At 40.8% G+C, this 19,463-nt stretch overlaps 1 protein-coding gene across 2 annotated transcripts in view; it reads left to right on the top strand.

Moving 5' to 3' along the window:
• The window catches only part of Vcl (vinculin), a 110,283-nt gene extending 91,451 nt beyond the window's left edge, over positions 1-18,832 (top strand). Inside the window, exons 14-22 of one of the 2 annotated variants that reach the window (XM_005325893.5) lie at positions 852-1,001; positions 3,239-3,347; positions 4,463-4,765; positions 5,895-6,019; positions 7,438-7,623; positions 10,512-10,715; positions 12,646-12,849; positions 13,225-13,329; positions 16,653-18,832. In XM_005325893.5, the coding sequence (XP_005325950.1) occupies positions 852-1,001; positions 3,239-3,347; positions 4,463-4,765; positions 5,895-6,019; positions 7,438-7,623; positions 10,512-10,715; positions 12,646-12,849; positions 13,225-13,329; positions 16,653-16,799 (1,533 nt within the window). In that variant the 3' untranslated portion in view covers positions 16,800-18,832. The remainder of the gene's footprint in view (positions 1-851; positions 1,002-3,238; positions 3,348-4,462; positions 4,766-5,894; positions 6,020-7,437; positions 7,624-10,511; positions 10,716-12,645; positions 12,850-13,224; positions 13,330-16,652) is intronic. The other variant, XM_005325894.5, reaches the window with a different exon arrangement.
• Positions 18,833-19,463: the final 631 nt, after the last annotated feature.

Raw genomic sequence — 19,463 nt, 5'->3', positions numbered from 1 at the left:
GGAGTTCCTGACATCTTCTGTGCATAACGTAAGCCTGACCCAGTGCTATTTGGTATGCCTTGCTTTTTCAAGTGTCACTTCTAAAAATGTTATCCAAATAAATGATGGAAGAACTTGTCATTTCAAGTAGGTTAACTAGCCCTATTTGTGGTATATAACCTTGCATGGTATTCACATTGAAGGAAAAGTTAACTTTTTATAATTTGAGAGCTGAATAAACAAAGAAGTAGATAATTTTGCATTTGGGATTAATAAAAGTCAGCTATCCTTACCCTATGTCAGGTCCAGAGTATGAGCACCAGGTTTCATTTTTTTCTATGAAGGTCAAGGGAAGAGTTTTTACAACATTAATGGTAATGGGATATATGAGGCATACTTTTTTTTGGAAGCTAGAACTCAGTTTAGGACTTTTAGCCCTAAGCTTGTGATGCTTTCAACTACCTATAGTAGCTGAGTAGGTTTGTATGTCTTCTTCAGATTAGAAGATAAACCTTTTGGAAACTGGCCTTAGTCTTTATCTTTAGGGATGCACGTGTGCATGCGTGCATGTGTGTTTGTGTGCGTAAGTGTGTATACAGGATGCTTGTGGCTAAAGCTAAACCTCTGAGGAGGTATATTGTGGTCAAGATTTTGCATTTGACTATAGTTTCAGCAGTAGTTTGATGTCATCTCTTAACATCTTCATTAGAGAAGGTACTACATTTGCTTTAAAGAAGGAGTTTTTCTTAGGTGGCCTGAGCCATTTTATTGAAATAAATCTTCTTTTTATTTTAATTAGTTAAAATAAGCAGAACTTGGAGCACAGATTTTCATGAAATAAATATTCTTAATGTCTTTGTATTTTCCTCAAGGTATTTGATGAGAGGGCAGCAAACTTTGAAAACCATTCAGGAAGGCTTGGAGCTACAGCAGAGAAGGCGGCTGCTGTTGGTACTGCTAATAAATCAACAGTGGAAGGCATTCAGGCATCAGTGAAGACTGCTCGAGAACTCACACCCCAGGTTGAGTTTTGCTTGCTCTTTATTTCAATACTCATTATACAGTGTTCAGTAAAGAAAGTTAATTACAGAACACTTTCTATACAATTGTGAATACCAACTGTATGATCACATTAAAAAATATTCATAATGTGAAACTTAAGTGATTTCTAGAATTAGTATTTTATGGGACTTTTAACTTTATACATTTATGTATTGTTTGAATTTTTAAATAATGGCCATATATTAGTTTTGAAAGTAAAAATAAAGCTGGGTGTGGTGAAACATACCTGTAATTCCAGCAACTGGGAAGGCTGAGGCAGGAGAATTGCAAATTTGAGGCCAGCCTTAGCAACTTAGTGAGACCCTAGGCAACTTAGTGAGACCTTGTCTCAAAATAAAAAGTAAAAAGGGCTGGGGAAGTAAAAAGCTCAGTGGTAAATCCTCTTGGCTTAAAGCCCAGTGCTTCCCTGCCCACTCCCCCAAAATAGAAGTAGAAAAAACTAGTAAAGCAGCTCTTCTAATGAACACACATATATAGTTAGGAAAATTCTTAGATGATCTTGAGAGGTTAGTTTGCTTATATTTTATATTTCCCTGACATCTCTTTGAGGGAATTAAAAACGAAAAGAAAAAAAAGCCCAGTTGTTTCCATAGTGTGTTTTCTTTTTTTTACTTAATTGTATAACCAAGGTGTACAATGAATTATATAATCAAAGTATAGCTAGTACATTTGGGAGCAAAGAAAATTGAGAAAAAAAGAAAAAAAATTGCACAGGAATTAAAGTCGTAACAGGTAATAGATTTTCTTTAAAAATCAGTTCAATGTGATTTAGCTTGATGTTTGTGCGACTTTTATTCAGATTATAGAAAATTTATTTTTTTTCATTCATTTATTCAGCAGATATTTATTAAGGGCTCGAAATACACAGGGAACCATATTAGGCTTTATAAATCTATAATACTGAATTTCATAGGAACTTGTGGGAAGAGAGCATATCTTATTAGTTATTTAGCTTTTGCCTATGTCACATGTTAGCAAATTAAATTCATACATTCTGTCTCCTTCTCTCCATATTTGTGGTGCTGGAGATCAAACCCAGAGCTTTGCATGTGCTAGGCAAGTATTCTACCACTGAACTACATGCCCACCACAAATTAGACCTTCCTGAAAGATTATATTCATCCAATTAAAAAAATCATAAAATACATATATGTCTAACTTTCTTGAAAAACTCCATAAAAATGGAACATAAAACAAACTTTGAGTATAGAACAGATTTCTAAAAAAGAGAAAAAGAAAACTAGGCTTTAAGTTACTAACTTTAGAGACTGGGGTTGTGGCTCAGTGGTACAGCATTTGCCTTGCACGTGTGAGGCACTGCGTTCAATCCTCAGCACCACATAAAAATAAATAAATAAAATAAAGGTATTGTGTAAAAGTTACTAACTTTGGAAAAAATGAGAACCAAACTTGAATCCTCTAAGACCTTGAAGCTTGGTTTTCTCACTTTATAAAAATGAAACTAACAAATCTAATGGATTGCTCTTAGGAGCAAACATATGCATGTATAGCCTATATTTTACCAGATACTTATGTTATTTCCTTCTATCCCCAAAACTATCACTGACTAGTCAGGACCTCTTGAGCAACCCACTTAAATTTTCTTTTCTTTTCTAAACAATTTTTTTTCTTAATACTTATTTTTTAGTAGTAACCAGACACAATATCTTTATTTTATTTATTTTTATGTGGTGCTGAGGATCGAACCCAGGTCCTCGCACATGCTAGGTGAGCACTCTACCTCTGAGCCACAACCTCAGTCCCAACCCACTTACATTTTCTGAGTGTTGGTTTTTGCATCTGCAAAGTGAGATATTGCACAGGTTGTTGTTGTCAGGATTAAGTAAGAAATGGATGTGAAAGCACTTTGTAATTTTCTTATCTCCTTAAAATCAGACTATAGGAGCTATGGCTGTGGCCTGTAGTAGAGTGCTTACCTGGCATGCATAAGGTCCTGGGTTTCATTACACACACACACACACACACACACACACACACGGCCATTGACATTTTTCCCCCTCTCTGCAAAGAGTCTACTCTGGGGAGCCAAACCTAGTGTGTTCACCCTAAAGAGACCTGTCAGTTTTTGGCTTTATGGTGCCATCTCTTGGTGAAGAGGAGAAGGCTTCATTGCAGATTTGTAATTTGAGTATGAGGGTACTCTGCTGGTGTTGAAAAGTTGTTTTGTCATTGTCAGGTCATCTCAGCTGCTCGCATCTTACTGAGGAACCCTGGAAATCAAGCCGCTTGTGAACATTTTGAAACCATGAAGAACCAGTGGATTGATAATGTTGAAAAAATGACAGGTAGAGTTTTTGTAAAGTTCTTGTCTGATCCATGAGGAATGAGTTCTGAGAGCCCCAAGCGGGACTGGTTCTGTTACTCAGCTATAATTGGATAAAGGGACAGTCATGTGCTCAACAGTGTTCTTGGCCCTGATTAAGGCTGCTGAGCAGTGGCGGCTTCTCATTCAAGCCTTGCAACTTTGTCTGAAGAGAGACTGTTTGAGTCTCTTTTATTTCAGTGCCACCCTCCCAGTGTGATGTTTATTGTTACAGCTCCTATCTTCACTTTGAATAGTGTCTTTGCCCAGTCTGTGGCAGAGTTCAGTTTCAGAGGCTAGGAGGCGGTGTTCGTGGATACAGTGGGTGTCCCTGTCATTTTCAGTGGGTTCACATTTCAAGGAACCACAATAGCTACTATTTAATAGAACTTGTCTCAGAGTTTCCTCCAACTTATCAACTACGTAGTTTAAAAAAAGAACAGAAGAAACCAACCACCAACAAACCTGTGTCTGTACGACTGAAGTAGCAAGTAGCACTTCTGAATCTTCTTCATTCTCTGTGGAGAGAGAGATAGGAGAGAAGGGACGAAATGAAGAGTGTAGGCTCTTCGTTGTCCCTGCAGAACCCGCTGACAGGGGTCTATAGCAGCCAGAGATGAAAGTGGAGCTCCCGCAGTGTCTGAAGAGAGGTAACAGAAACAAGAAACAGGCTTTTAGGGTTATTGGAATCCTCTGCGTGGCTCATCTTGGGCACTGCATGCTGCCAACAACCAACAGATGGCTTGGGAGTGAGACAGGAAGAGAGAAAATGTTATTAACAGATAATGTGGTGATGTGGTGAAGGTTTCAGACATGATCTTGGTTTCCTCCTGATGTCTTTGCATTTCTGGTTATCTGTGGTGGATACAAGACCAGCGACCACGGTTGGTATAAATATTGCAAATCCATATAGCCTACCTGTGTCTTCACTTTTTTCTTCAGTGGTGTTTACCTGGAAGCTTATGGTTGTGTAGGGATAACTTTTAGCTGAAAGAGAGAGTATTGTAGTTTATCATGAGAAACAAATAGAAATGAATATTTTGGAGTCTCTTATTCTTCTAAAACAGAAATTAAATTCCATTTTTGGTCTCTTGACAGGGCTGGTGGACGAAGCCATTGATACCAAATCTCTGTTGGATGCTTCTGAAGAAGCAATTAAAAAAGATCTGGACAAGTGTAAGGTAGCCATGGCCAACATTCAGCCTCAGATGCTGGTTGCTGGGGCAACAAGCATTGCTCGTCGGGCCAACCGAATCCTGCTGGTGGCGAAGAGGGAGGTGGAGAACTCTGAGGATCCCAAGTTCCGTGAGGCTGTGAAAGCTGCCTCTGATGAATTGAGCAAAACAATCTCCCCTATGGTGATGGATGCAAAGGCTGTGGCTGGAAACATTTCTGACCCTGGTAAGCAACAAAGCATGGTGGTGAGATAAGGTGCACCTCACAACCGCCACATACAAAGTCTTAGTCTGAGAATACTAGGCTAATCATTTTCTGTCCACACCTCTGCAGTATTGGCAGGTGTGTAGATATACTGGTTCAGCTTCACTATGCTTTCTTAATGTTGTCTGGCTAAACAATTCTTAACCCTGTTCAATCATTATTTTGAAAATTTCTCAAAAGATGACTAATCAGTTTGCCATATATATAATATATAAGCTTATTTTTATAAGCTTATATAATACTGTTGTAACTTCTTATGTATTTTTCTCTATAAAGCATTTTATTTTTCTGTCAAATATGGAGGGCTAAAGTTAACCTCTCGTCTCTTAGGCCCTAAAGAATCTTGGGTTTTTTTCAGCTGAATTTTGATCATATTTTCAGTATCACTGAAGGAGAGTGTAATTGGAGCCACTCCTTTGGTTAGAATCATCTGAATTCCTTCCTGTTTTCAACACCTAATATTTCTATTCTCATTTGTGAGTAGAATCCAGTGAGAGAGTGGAAAGGAAGCGCTGGTTTATCCACCCCTGACTCAGGCAGAATCTTTCTGATGTTCTTAACCCACCATCATAAAGGACATAGTTGGTTCACTAATTGGAGTTTCTCATATTTTGAAGATTCCTGAATTCCAGCTCAGCATAAATGGCTAACATGCTGAATGCCAAATAGAGCAAAGGAGTAGGGAGAAAGGTGGGAAGTACTCTGGGGAATGTATGCCCAATCTGAAACTGACATGTCCCACATTCTGCATTGAGCAGATAACTCTTGACTGTGTCATCATCAGAGAGGTGGTGGGTACCACCTGAGGCCAGAGTGTTCATGCCCAAGAATCTCTTGATTACTTGTTTGTTGTCCAGTAAGCAGGCACGCTGAACACTGTAGGAACAGCTGGTTTGTGAGACTTCCTACTCTTTTCAGGCCTCAGGGCATCTGACTTACCCTACCTCCCTTCCCCTTTAGCCACTGCCTATGATGCTTACTGGCAGCTTCACATTCAGCTTTTGTTGATAGAAACCAGTTCTTCTGCTGGACAGACAGTGCTTTGGGGCACTGACCTACCCAGCTGAAAATGAGAGTATCTTGTGTTTAGGCCTGCAAAAGAGCTTCCTGGACTCTGGATATCGGATCCTGGGAGCTGTGGCCAAGGTCAGAGAAGCCTTCCAACCTCAGGAACCTGACTTCCCACCTCCTCCACCTGACCTTGAACAGCTCCGAGTAAGTAAATTCAGAGAGATGGAGAGTGTTGAGCAGCAGGGTGTTGAGAATGTAACGAGAGAGAAGTAAACTGTATTTTAGATTTTAAGAATCAAGTGGCTTGGTTTAGCTTTTACTTGAACTTAAGTCAGAGGCTGATCTTGATTTTTATTCCCAAATTTAGTAGAGTCAAAATCCAGTGCTTATATATGGGTTGGTAGGTATCTGTGCTATTGGCCTCTTGTAATGGGGTGTGCCTGGAACAGAGAAGCTGGCTTTGGTAAGTGTGGATGTAATGAATGATGAGGTAGTGAGCTATGGTAAAATCCTTGCACAGCTTGTGAGGAGGAAATTTCATGTGTTCCCAATTGCTAATGGTGTTTAGAATCTTCCTTTACTTGACTGTTATTTTTTCTTGTTAGAAAAAAGTAATATATGCTTTTCTAAAAAAGTTTTATCAAACCTTAGTTTAAAATCATTTGATACTGGCGAGGAATATCAAAGTACCTTGAATCCATGATTCAGCAGCAAGTTCAATGGGCAATATCTTGCAAATACAAATCCAAGAAATAGAAATAGTGATTATATTTAGATACTTACTCCAACTAACATTATTGGGAATACCTTGATATAGGGAATAATTTATCAAAACAGTAATTTATTTCTTTGACTTATTTTCCCGTATTTAATATCAGTAGAATATGTTAAGTTGGTCAAAGACAGAATTGGATCATTGTGCTCATAACTGAGAAGTAAATATTGCTTCCCTAATCTCCAACAGTTCTTTGATTTTTTTCCACTCCCCACACCTGAGCTCTTGGTGAGTGGTTGGGGCAGACAGAGGGAGATATTCATGACATTAGGTAGTCATGACATTCAGAATCAGGATCTTGGACTGGGGCTGTGGCTCAGTAGTAGAATGCTTTCCTAGCATGCACAAGGCCCAGGGTTCAATCTCCAGCACCACAAAATAAATTAATAAAAGTTCTTCTAATTTAAAAAACAAAACAACAAGTAGGTTCACTAAAAAGGTTATAAAAAAGGAATTAGGATCTTAAAGGTAATTTGAGAGATGAAGAACCTAAGGCCTAAGTGAGAAGTTATTTGCCTTTCAGCTGCCCCTTCATAGAACTTGACCTAGAACCCAGAACTTCGATCTTATGTGGGGATCATCTTTGAGAATCCTTTTGATCCCGTAGTGTTGTGTATACCCCTCTGGGATATGACCAACACAGTAACTGTTAGCTATTTGTAGAGGGAAAAAAAAAATGCTTCTGTTGAGATTGCAGCAGGTGGTCCCTGTGGCTCAATGTGGGTGGTCTTATTTGAAGTCAATGTGGGTGGCTTTCCTAGAGATGCTTTTTAGAAGAAAGGAAAAAATCTTAAGGGGGAGTAGTTCCTAGGGTTTTACTTACAAACCTGTTTATTCTCTTTCTTAGCTAACAGATGAGCTTGCTCCTCCCAAACCACCTCTGCCTGAGGGTGAGGTCCCTCCACCCAGGCCCCCACCACCAGAGGAAAAGGATGAAGAGTTTCCTGAGCAGAAAGCCGGGGAGGTGATTAATCAGCCAATGATGATGGCTGCCAGGCAGCTCCATGATGAAGCTCGAAAATGGTCCAGCAAGGTAAGTAATGAAGCTTTTCTTGTCAAGAAAGGATGTCTTTTGAGAAAAGATGAAGAACTATGCACAAAGCCCAGGAAGAAGAGTCCAGATGGAGTTACTCTCTCTCTCTGCTTTGGTTCCTGTGTTGCCAATAGCATGTTCCTGCCATTACCTGTGATTTAGTGAGATATTTCTGGTGTTTGATAGTTTCTCCTTCTTGCAGCTCAAATGAAATTTGGGATGCCTGTGGTTTGAGAAGAAGGTTCCTTTCTTCTTTGTCCATTAGAATGTCAGCTGCACTGACCCTGGATATTTAGGGTCTTTAGAATTTGCTTATCTTTCTTTTAAAATGTTTTTAGATGTTCCATTGTTAATTGTTGGATCTCCAAATACCAAACTGTCTTTTGTGGGCTGTGCTACAACTAGATGAAATGTTTGCATTCACATTAGAAGCGGATAGATTGGTGTTAGAAGCCGTGTGCTTTGTTTTTCTCAGAATCATTCTACCTCTCAACTCTAGACAGCTCCAGGCTCATTCCAGCTCAGTGTAAATGTTAATGTGGGGGATGAAAACTTGGATGCCGCAGCAGTAATGCCCCATGAATAACTTACCTGTTTCTTCCTATATGATAATGAGTGGTAGCTTTTCTAGATAAGAGCAATGAAATATAGTTCTTAGTTTAAACTGTTTCTAGTTTAATCCTAGATCTTTATTTTCACTATCTACTTACCTTTATTCTTTTCATATCCTTCTGTCTTTTAACTTTTACATTGAATGTAGTCCCTGGGACTGCCTACACCTGTAGCTGACCTTGGATTATTATTCTTTTTTTTTTATGGCTGGGAAATTAATCTTGGTTTTTGTTTTGTTTTGTTTTTGTGGTGCTGGGGATTGAACTCAGGGCTTTGTACATGCTAGGCAAGCACTTTAGCATTGATCTACACCTAGCCCTTAACTTTGGTTTTTAACTATGTTTTTCAAAATGCTTATCTGTGCACTCAGGTTCTAAGAAGGAATGAAGACTTTGTAAGTGTTGGACTTGATCTGTGCAATTATTTATAATGATAGCTTTCCAACTGGGGCACGCATAACCTGTTGACCGTGTGGTAGATTCCTTTGTGTATAAAGAGAGTGAGGAATGTGACAGTGAGGGTTGATTTTACGCAAAGGAAATGGAAATTTCATTAAATTAGGTACATTGTACAGTGAAACAAAATATTAATAAATTATGAAGATAAAACATAAAAGGGGCAGACAGTACTGGCCTACATATTTTCCCCACTCTGCCATTTGTGACCAGAAAACTTGAGGTCTGAGTGTCTCCTGAGGTTTAAGCATTAGGGGTTTGCCGACTTTGAGTTATGTGAAGTCAGGAACAACTTGAACGGTGTATGTGTTGGGGAGGAATATGTATTTGTGTGTGTGTCAATCTGTCTGTCTTTTTATACTTTGTCACTCATCCCTAGCTGCAGTGAGTTAGCCTTTCTGCTCACTACAGAATGGGGTTGAGTCTTGTTGAGACAGAGTTTAAGTGAAAGGATTTAGATGGTACCTGAACCCCTTTTTGGCTCTGAATCCTCCAACTTAATTTTCACCTTTTGGTGAGACAGATTTTATATATAAGTTGATTGGTACTTTATGTATAAAGATTGATAGTAATTTCAAATATAATTCCATACAAACTCCTACTTCCTTTTGGTTACAGATCTTTGATGTATAGGACCTGTGGTCACTGTCCTTCATGTGAATGGTTTGACTTCATTGAAGCAATTCATTTTGTTTTCTTTTCTCCTCAACCTGTTTTTCAGCATCTGATCCCCCCGTCTCTTTCCTTGATCTCTTACAGTACCCACCTCTGTTACTAAATTCATGTTCTTCCTCTCATGGTCCCTATTCTTTTCATAGGCACCCATTTTGGGCGCCTGTGAGGGTCTTCTGAGCTGAGCCTCATTCATTGGTCAAGTCCATGTGTTGTCCAATCTGTGAATTAGATAAGTCAAGTTTGAGATGAAAGAATCTATTTTGCAATAGGAGAGAGATTTAGGTTGTATTCAAGGAGAAGCTTTTGAGGTTGGTATTAGAAACAGATGTAATAAGATATTGTGGAAGCTTTCTCTCTAAAGACTTTGGGGGGTGGGGGAGAGAGAGAGAGAGAGAGAGAGAGAGAGAGAGAGAGAGAGAGAGAGAGAGTGTGTGTGTGTGTGTGTGCGCGCGCGTGTGCGCGTGCGTGCCCACACGCACGTGGTTTTCCCTGCAATCCAGATAGGGTATTTTCTTGAGGTTCCTATAGCTGGACCTATTGAGGGGTACTTAATGAATCCTCTTCATCCATCATTGATTTCCTACCTCTTTCCTGGTTTGGTGTTTCTTACCTTTGACATATCGTTTTAAATTTTGGATCTTTTAGCTGCAGAGCTGACCTGTCACTTCTTGTGTCCCAGAACAATGTTGTGACCATACAATCCAGAAAAGTGTTCATTTTCTTCTGTTCAAAGCAACTTGTATGGCTGTATTTACTTTTCCCTTCTAATTCCTTTTAAAGGTAATAAACTACAATTGGGTTTTGCTCCTCAAAATTGTTCTGACATGAGAATTACATGTGTCAAGTTTAATTTTAGTAGTTAAGTGTATAAAAAATGTAACTTGCTTTCTTAATATAAATATCTCTGGAAACCCTTTGCTAGTAGAGCAAGACCCTTTTCTTCCTTCACCACAGGGTGACTTGGGCTGAATGCTGCTGGAGTTCCCCCTTCTGTGGACCCTGGTTCCTCTAGCTCCTGGAGTATGCCATTTTCTTTCCCATCCTAGGCAAGCTTTGGTTACTAAACTAGCTGAAACTCAGTTTCCCAAGTCCTACTGCTCGTACTAACACTATCCCTGTTTCTCATCCTTCCCGCCATCGACAAAGCCGGGTATCCCAGCTGCTGAGGTGGGTATAGGAGTTGTAGCTGAGGCAGATGCGGTTGATGCTGTTGGGTTCTCTGTCCCCTCTGACATGGAAGACGATTACGAACCTGAGCTACTGTTAATGCCATCCAATCAGCCTGTCAACCAGCCCATTCTGGCCGCGGCTCAGTCCTTGCATCGGGAAGCTACCAAGTGGTCTAGTAAGGTACTGATTAGCACTCCCAATTGGGGACTGCTCCAAATGCATCCGGCCATGTGCAGCCTTGACACATTGCATCACTCATGATCTGTGCGGGTCCTGTGAGTCTGAGCAGGGTGGGTATCTGTTTGTCTGCACCTTGTTGTTAGGACTGGCTTCACAAGTTTGGTAGGTCTGCTAATGCCAGATTAATTGTATTGCACTTATGTTTGGGAGATGAAGAGAAATGGGGTCACTTTTGAAAGGATTCTTTTTCTTACCAACTTTGTGGCCCTTGGTCAACTTTAAATCTCTTGAGAAGCTGTGGATGCACCTCTCAATGACTTCTAGGTCAGGAACCATTCTCTACCATTAAGAGGTCCCCTGGCCTGACCATTGAGCTTTGGCCCCTACCTGCTGCCCCTGACTGCTCACTGATGGATGGTTCAGGCATATTGATCAGGGTGAGAAGCAGCTTTATATTGCAAGGTCTGTGGGGAGGACTACTTGCTCCCTTGCACTTTCCTGTGTGGCAGATATTGGCCTTGATAGGAGCCCACAGGGAAGGGACGTCACTGACTGCTTGTTCAGGTTTCTCAGTGGGAGGAGGGATAGATAGCAACAGAAGGGATTTAGTGAACCAAATGCCAAATCTAAAATAAACTGCTATTAATTAGAATGGGGTTTCTGTTTCTGGTCACGTTATTTCCTTTGAAGGTGGCATGTTGCAAGAAGAAAGGTTTGAAGAGTGATGGATAACAACTAACCCTGACGCTACACTATTTCCTAACCAAAGTCTTGAAATTTGGAATGATTCTAGGTCTGTGCTGGAAGAGGTGGTTCAGAGGGCCTCATCTAATATACTCTCACCTCCTGGCTTCTTCCTGTACATGTTCTCTTCAACCTCAGTTTACTGCCTGAGACATCACACACCTACCACATAAACAATTAGCCATTTCATGGTGTCTGTGGAAGTCTCTCACAGAGCACCCTGTAGTGGCATGATTTGCATATGCCTCACTGCATTGTTTATAAATTGAAAAGCAAGAGGGGAGAAATGAGTGGGGCCTGGCCTTTTGAAAATAATGTAGTTGCTGTGATTTTAGGTTGTTTTATGGGCGTAAAATAAATTACTTGTATATATCTTTATTATGACCCGTGAAGGTTTTAGTGAACCAAATGCCAAATCTAAAATAAACTGCTGTTAAATAGAATGGGGTTCTGATTCCTTCTCCAGCATCCTCTTAGCTGAAGATTCCATTAATTGGAGGCTTCACTTTAACTGAAGGGGCTGAAGAATTGATTCTTGATGTTTTTACATGTGAAAGATTAAAATGATGTTATATTTCAGGCTGACAGGACAAATGAGACACTTGAGGAAACGCAAGAGCAGATTGGATCAGAAAATTATGCTCCCCTTTCACCAGCTGTGAACAGTTACTTTAGGTTTTACATTCTAGTGAAGTAGTGAGAATTTTGGCTGCTATTTGCAGCCAGGGTAAGGATGAAGAGGATGATTTCAGCATCTGGAACGGCTCCTCTGTATTTTTCCTCTCTGGCCAGTTCTACTGCTTTTTCTCCTGTTACAGAATGAAAATGCCTGTTTCACCAACTCCTTGGCCATGGCCCCATTTTATTGACCCTATTAACCTGGAGATGCTTAAGTGCTTGTTCAGTGCTATGCCTGCAGTGCACATGTTGCCCTTTCTGACTTATATCCAGGTCTTCCTTTTTCAGTCAGGAGATTCTCTGTCTGTCTCTGATCAAGTGCCCTGCCTCATCCTTCTCTGTTTCTCCAGTGCTATCCATATCATTCATGAACCGTCCTTTTAATCTTCTTCTCATCCTTCCAGAGGGCTGCTAGAGCAGCAGGCTCTCTCCTCTCCTGTTTTTCTGCTCCTTCCTTAACTTGGCAGAGTGTGGGCAGAGCTCACACTGTGCGTTTGCTTCTCTCTAGGGCAATGATATCATTGCAGCAGCCAAGCGCATGGCTCTGCTGATGGCTGAGATGTCTCGGCTGGTAAGAGGGGGCAGTGGTACCAAGCGGGCACTCATTCAGTGTGCCAAGGACATTGCCAAGGCCTCAGATGAAGTGACTCGGTTGGCCAAGGAAGTTGCCAAGCAGTGCACAGATAAGCGGATTAGAACCAACCTCTTACAGGTACCTGGGAAAAGAGGGTGTGTGTTTGGCAGGTTGGGTGGAGAGAGTTGGGAGGAATATGAGGATAATGAGGGAGAGAAGCAGCAGAGAGAAAACTGGGTGAGCAAGGGAAATGGAAGAAAGGGGAAATATTCATGTGAGTTTGGGAAAGACAGACTCAAGAAAGTTTATTTCTTAGTCAAAGGAAAGAATGTGAATGTGTTGGCTTCTGTATAAAGGGACTGGACTAACCTCAGGAAGACAAAAAGTGTTTTGTTGTAATTTGAGTGCCTTCTGCATGCTAGCCACTGGAAGTAAAGAAGTGGAAGTCCTCCCCTTGAGGAACGTGTGGGCAAGACAAATATGGACACGTACCAAATTAAACTTTCTCTTTAGGTATGTGAGCGAATCCCAACTATAAGCACCCAGCTCAAAATCCTGTCTACTGTAAAGGCCACCATGCTGGGCCGGACCAACATCAGTGACGAGGAATCTGAGCAGGTATGTATTTGCGGCTTTTGGTTTCTTGCTAGCAGCTTCTGTGCTATTCACTTTAATTCTGTTTTAAAGACATTTTAGCTCTGAATGAAATATTCGGCATGGGGGATGGAGTCTTATGACTCACTTTCTCAGGAGGAGAGTCTTTTGTTATAGAGCTGCATCAGAAATTTGGGACTGGGGGGTTGGGATTGTGGTTCAGTGGTACAGTGCTTGCCTGGCACGAGTGAGGCACCGAGTTCGATCCTCAGCACCACATACAAAGTAAATAAATCAAATAAAGGTATTGTGTCCATCTACAACTAAAAAATATATTTAAAAAAAAAGAAATTTGGGATTGAAAGTAAAGCACTTGGGCAACTTGTGTTACTTTGCAGATGGGAAAATGAGGCATAGGGAGGTTAAACGGTTGAGGTAGCACCACGAATCTGTGCCAGTTAGGCTTCTACTCAGTTCTTTTCCCTCCTACAAAAGGCTTGGCTCTCTTAAGGCTTCTGCTGCCTGTCCACACCCACGCACTCTGTCTTTTTTTGGCTGGAGAGAAGACTGTCTGCCTTCCATTCTCAGGGTGATTTTACAGCCTTAGGGGAATGAATCATACAGAGTGTGCAGGAGTATGAGGTGGTTAGGCCTGTTCTGAGACTTAAGTGACAGCTCAAGGTGGTGCTTCTTTTGCATTTTCTTTAGTCTTCTCACAGAGAAAGAATGATGGGGGGAGGGTTCTTCTTCACAGTTTGTCCTGTTTCTCTCCGTTGTGGAACTGTGGCCCAGATCTTTCAGAAAACTCTCATTTGCTGGGATTGGTGGTGGGTGCCTGTAATCCCAGAAGCTCAGGAGGCTGAGGCAGGAGGATAGCAAGATTTAAGACCAACCTCAGCAATTTATTAAGACCCTGTCTCAAAATAAAAAGGGCTGGGGGTATGGCTCTGATAGAATGCCTCTGGATTTAATCCCCAGTACCTAAAACAAAACAAAAAAATCCATCCTCATTTGAGCACCCCTTCCTCCTCTTATTTCCCCTCTGGAAGATCCTGCTGTGAGCCACATTCCCCTTTTCTTCTTTTGATAAGGAATACATCTTTGTTGGACTGCCCAGACAGGGCTCATACATGGAGTATGAGGCAATATATATCAGGTGGTTTGGGAGTTAAGAAAATAAGAGATACCATGATGCCAGGCATGGTGGCGCATGCCTGTAATCCCAGCAGTTTGGGAGGCTGAGGTAGGAGGATTATAAATTTGGGGCCAGCCTCAGCAACTCAAAGGCCCACAGCAACTCAGTGAGACTCTGTGTTAAAATAAACAGCAAAAAAGGCTAGGCATGTAGCTCAGTGGTAGAGTATCCCTGGGTCTAATCCCCAGTATCAAAAGCAAAACAGAACAAAAAGACACAATCCTTTCTCTTGGAGAACTCACAAATAATTTAGGTTTCTAGGCCAGAAAACAGAGGGTAGGAGCACTGTAGAAGATACAAGAAGGCTACTTTTCTTGGTTTCATTATTGCTGCTTCCACTACCATATTCTAATCCAACAGCTCTCACCTAACCTTCTCTTCTCCCAAAACAAGGGAACTGGATCTTCACCCCTAACTCTCATGTATTCTAGGTAGCATTTGGGCATTGGGCTGTTTTCTTGTCATGTGATCTCTTCTGCCTAAAGGTGGGAAAAATTGGAGAAATAAGGATAAGTTTTGAGAGATTCAGGTCTTATTCATTTAACCAACAAAAATTTGTCTTGGGAATATCTACTCTGTTCCATTAAACTGTCTAGTAGTCCAGGTGTGGTGGCATATGCCTGTAATCCCAGCTACTTGAGAGGCTGAGGCAGGGTTGTAGCTCAGTAGTAGAGCATTCCTGAACTCAATTCCTAGTTAAACCCACGCACCCCGCCCCCCCCCCCCAAAAAAAAAAATCCAGGGAAAAAAGGTAGAAAATGACAGTGTGGTAGAATGGAATAAATACATGACTATAAGTGAGAAGTCATGAGTTTTCATCCTGACTCTGTCAGGATGAAAGTTTGGATGGCAATCTCTAGACCTCTCTGCTCTTAAGTCCTTTTGTTGATAAGTGCAAAGATTTACTAATCAGAAATTCAAGCCCATAGTTATTTCTCCTAGAACTGTGATCCCTCTGAAGTTTCATGCATAAATTTAACATGAATATTTTTCTCGGGAGAACCCACAACCTCCATTTAAATAGTTAAGAATAACTCAGCTAAACAATCATTAAGGTTTCTGACCTTATGTGAGCAGAGTAGCAACATTCCATTTCTATATCGTTGTGTTTGGAAGATAAACTTTGGATTTCCATAGATTGATCAGGTGGTTGGTTTATTCATTAATTGAATATTTATGAAATGCCTCCTAATGTGCCAAGAACTGGAGAACAACTGTGAACAAAAACTGACAAAAGGGGCTGAGGATGTAGCTCAGTGCTTGCTTAGCATGTGCAAGGCCTTGGGTTCAATCCTTGGTGCCACACGTGAGTGCGTGCGCGTGCACACACACACACACACACACACACACACACAACCAGGGCTGGGTGTGATGGCGCACACCTGTAATCCCAGCGACTTGGGAGACTGAGGCAGGAGGACTGCAAGTTCAAAGACAGCCCCAGCAACTTAGTGACGCCCTAAGCAACTCAGTGAGACCCTGTCTCTCTAAATAAAATATGAAAAAGGGCTGGGGATGTGGCTCAGTGGTTAAGCACCCCTGGGTTCAATCCCTGTTACAAAAGCAAAACAAAAAAACTCAACAAAACAAACAAAAAACATGACAAAAATCTGTCCTCCATTATGGAACTTAAATTTTGTATGGACAAACAACCTATCTCAGAGCACAATAATCTAGATAAAACTTAAAATGTTTCAATGAGTGATGATGGATTCTATGGAAAAAAATGAAAGAATTGGAGGTGAGGACTATTGCAAGTTGGGAGGTGGTTTGTGATGTAAAATAATGGGAGAAAGGAAGGCCTTACTGTGGTGACAGTTGAACTAAAAGATCTGAAGGACATGGGAGGGGAAACCAACATTTACGTAGGGGAAGATTATTCCAGGTAGAGGGGATAAATATCAAGAGTCTGGAGGGGGAGGAATGCACTTGAAGATCAAGAGGTACAGACTATATGCCATCTGAAGGCACAGTACAAGATCATGATGGTCTAGTTTGGGGTCCTTTTTGGTTAATACAGCTAATCCATCAGTTTTTTTTTTGATGAAAGTGAGTACAGGGAATGGTTGCAGTCCATTCTTGGCTTAACCCTATTTTGGAGACAGGATTGCATCAGGGACTACTATAATGGAGAGTTCTTCTTTCTTGACAGGCCACAGAGATGCTAGTTCACAATGCCCAGAACCTCATGCAGTCCGTGAAGGAGACTGTAAGAGAAGCAGAAGCTGCTTCAATCAAAATTCGAACAGATGCTGGATTTACACTGCGCTGGGTCAGAAAGACTCCCTGGTACCAGTAGGTACCCAGCCAAACCTGGCTGGTACGGAAACCCCTACTGAAAAGAAGAATAATCCGAGTTCCAGAAGCCATCTGGAGTTGCTGGGGGTTGAAAGCTACATCCCAGCCTGACATATCAGAAAGGAATGGGGTCTCTTCACATTACAAACCATTTATACTCTTTGTCATGGACACTTTGAAATATGTCTCCATATAAATTCTGTATTCTCAAACACAGTTAAACTCATGTATACTCTGTCTCAATAGGTGGACTGGGTTTCTAGCCCATGGACTTCACATAAGCTCAGAATTTAAGAGTGAAAACACTAGCCAGACACCCTAGGGGACATTTCCCTCTTGTTTCCTTTACACCAGCCAGTCAGTTAAGAAAATCTCTCTGCTTCCAAAAAATTGTTTGGGCTTTCCATGTTGCTGCTGACCCCGCCTGCCCTGGGTTGTGCTACCTGGGTCCTTTTCAGAAGTGAGCTTTGCTGCTGCAGGAAAAGGTAGCCTTTGGGAACCCCAACATATAGGCCTGGATTCATTTCCTGCCTCTCTCCAATTTAATTCAAGTTTCCACACACTAGCAAACTTCACTATCAGGAGGAAATCACAGAATCATGATTCTGTCTTTATTATGCCTCTGAGCAATGTCTGTGCTAAGGAAACTTCTTGTCCCATGGCAGTCCTCAGCCTGCCAAGGTAACCATCCCATGAATACACTGTGTGCCCTGGTGCTCTCTGTCACTAGAGGGGCAGAGTAGCCAGAGTGTGGCCCTGCCCATCTTCCCAAGGGGGTCATGCCCAGGCGTTCCATGCTTTGTCACTGCCTGCAAAGTCTGTGCTGAGGACTTATCATTCATTCTTAGCTCTTTATTGTTCTTTTTTAAGCTGAAATGCTGCATTTAATTTTTAACCAAATCATGTTCTGGCTTTTGTAGTCTTCCCCTAAACCCTTCCTAAATAAGATTTTTAAATATATGTAGGTGTTCTTTCTTTTCTTTTTTGGGAAATTGGAGTCTCACTATGTTGCCAAGCCTGGTCTCAAACTCCTGGGTTCAAGGGATACTACTGTCTTGACTTCTTGAATAGATGGGACTACAGGCATATGTCACTATACTTCGGTTTGTATGTAATTTCGAAAGATCCTTTTTATCCTTTTGAAATTCAGTTCATAAGAATTAGTACTAGACCTCTGAGATTGTCTAATGAAAAGGCAATCCTGTTAAAGGACACTTCTATCTAAGGGAGAGTGGTATTTGCAGACTAGAATTTGAATGCTTCTGGGACTAAATCAATGGTAAATACTCCTGGAATTCCTACTTCCCTTCAACCAACTAAACCAAGCCCCTTTATACTCTCCTAAATATAATTGAAAATAATGAGCATAATATTTAATTATCACCATAGTAAATTTCCTATTACGCAAAGTTAAAAGGCAATTTTTCCTCCCCTCCCCCCAACACTTATCACTGCTGCCGAAGCATTCTCCAGCACGTAAACCATATTTCTTTCCCAACCCCAAATGAAAAAAGTAAAGGAGTGAGACCCTTTGTCTAAATATGCTTTCCTTTCACCCCCAATGTGTGTTAGATCCCACCATCAAATGTATAGCACTTGTCTTAAGGTGGTCCTGCACACTCAGGCTACCTCTATTTCCTTTTAACTGATAAAAGATTATTTTAAGGCCCTCAGCATATTTGTATAATTGCTTACCTGATATAAATGCAATATTAATGCCTTTAAAGTATGAATCTATGCCAAAGATCACCTTTTGTTTTACTGAAGATTACTTAGAAGAAATAAGAAAAATCTCTGTTCTTCAAGTTCTTCTGGTGTTGAGACACTGGTTTTACACTTTATGCCAGATGTGCTTTTCTCTAACAACAGTGCTCAAGACACAGTGAAGCAAACAAAACAAAACAAATCCCTGAATGGTAGAGGTGTCACCACTTAAAAAAAAAATACATTTGTAAGCTAGGATTTGTTATATGCAAATATTTTCTGCTTCCTCTTTTTTCTGTTTAAAACAATAAAATGCATTTGTATAAATAATGCTCTAAAGTTGGATGTTATTTTAGTAAGAACTTTTAGGTCAAGTTTTTCCTTTATTTTTGAAGAATAGCCAATTAAACTAATCCTTAAGACCTGGAAACTAAAGATGTAGAAATCGACAATAGTATTTTAACTTAACAAGGATCTGTGTGATAAAGGACAACTTTGGGGATTATATACTAGAAGTAGCAGTGACAAAGGTTAACAGAAGGCAGAAAGCAGCCAGATGATATAGATCACCCACTGGTTGAAGAACTCTTTCTATTTAATAGGAATGACCATCACTATCCCTTAAAAAGCCGACGTTATTAAATGTGCAGAACCACAAATCCATTTTTTTATATTCTAAAATTCAGCATAGGAAGGTTCTCAAGGACCTACCAGGGCTCTGGGGCAGAACAAGCTTTTGGAGACATATGCCTCTTCTTAAGCCCCGACTAGATCAGTACTAGGAGATTTTTAAAAAATATTTTTAATTGTAGATGGACACAACATCTTTATTTTATTAATATGGTACTGAGAATTGAACTCAGTGCCTCACACATGCTAGGCAAGTGCTCTACCACTGAGCCACAATCTCAGCCCACACTAGGAGATTCTTGGACAGAGCTGGAACATAACAGTTTTTGCC

The sequence above is a fragment of the Ictidomys tridecemlineatus genome, chromosome 1 (assembly GCF_052094955.1).
Source record: "Ictidomys tridecemlineatus isolate mIctTri1 chromosome 1, mIctTri1.hap1, whole genome shotgun sequence".
Classification (NCBI taxonomy): Eukaryota; Metazoa; Chordata; class Mammalia; order Rodentia; family Sciuridae; genus Ictidomys; species Ictidomys tridecemlineatus.
The sequence above is the reverse complement of the archived record's forward strand: the minus strand, read 5'-3'. Positions and strand labels throughout refer to the sequence as shown.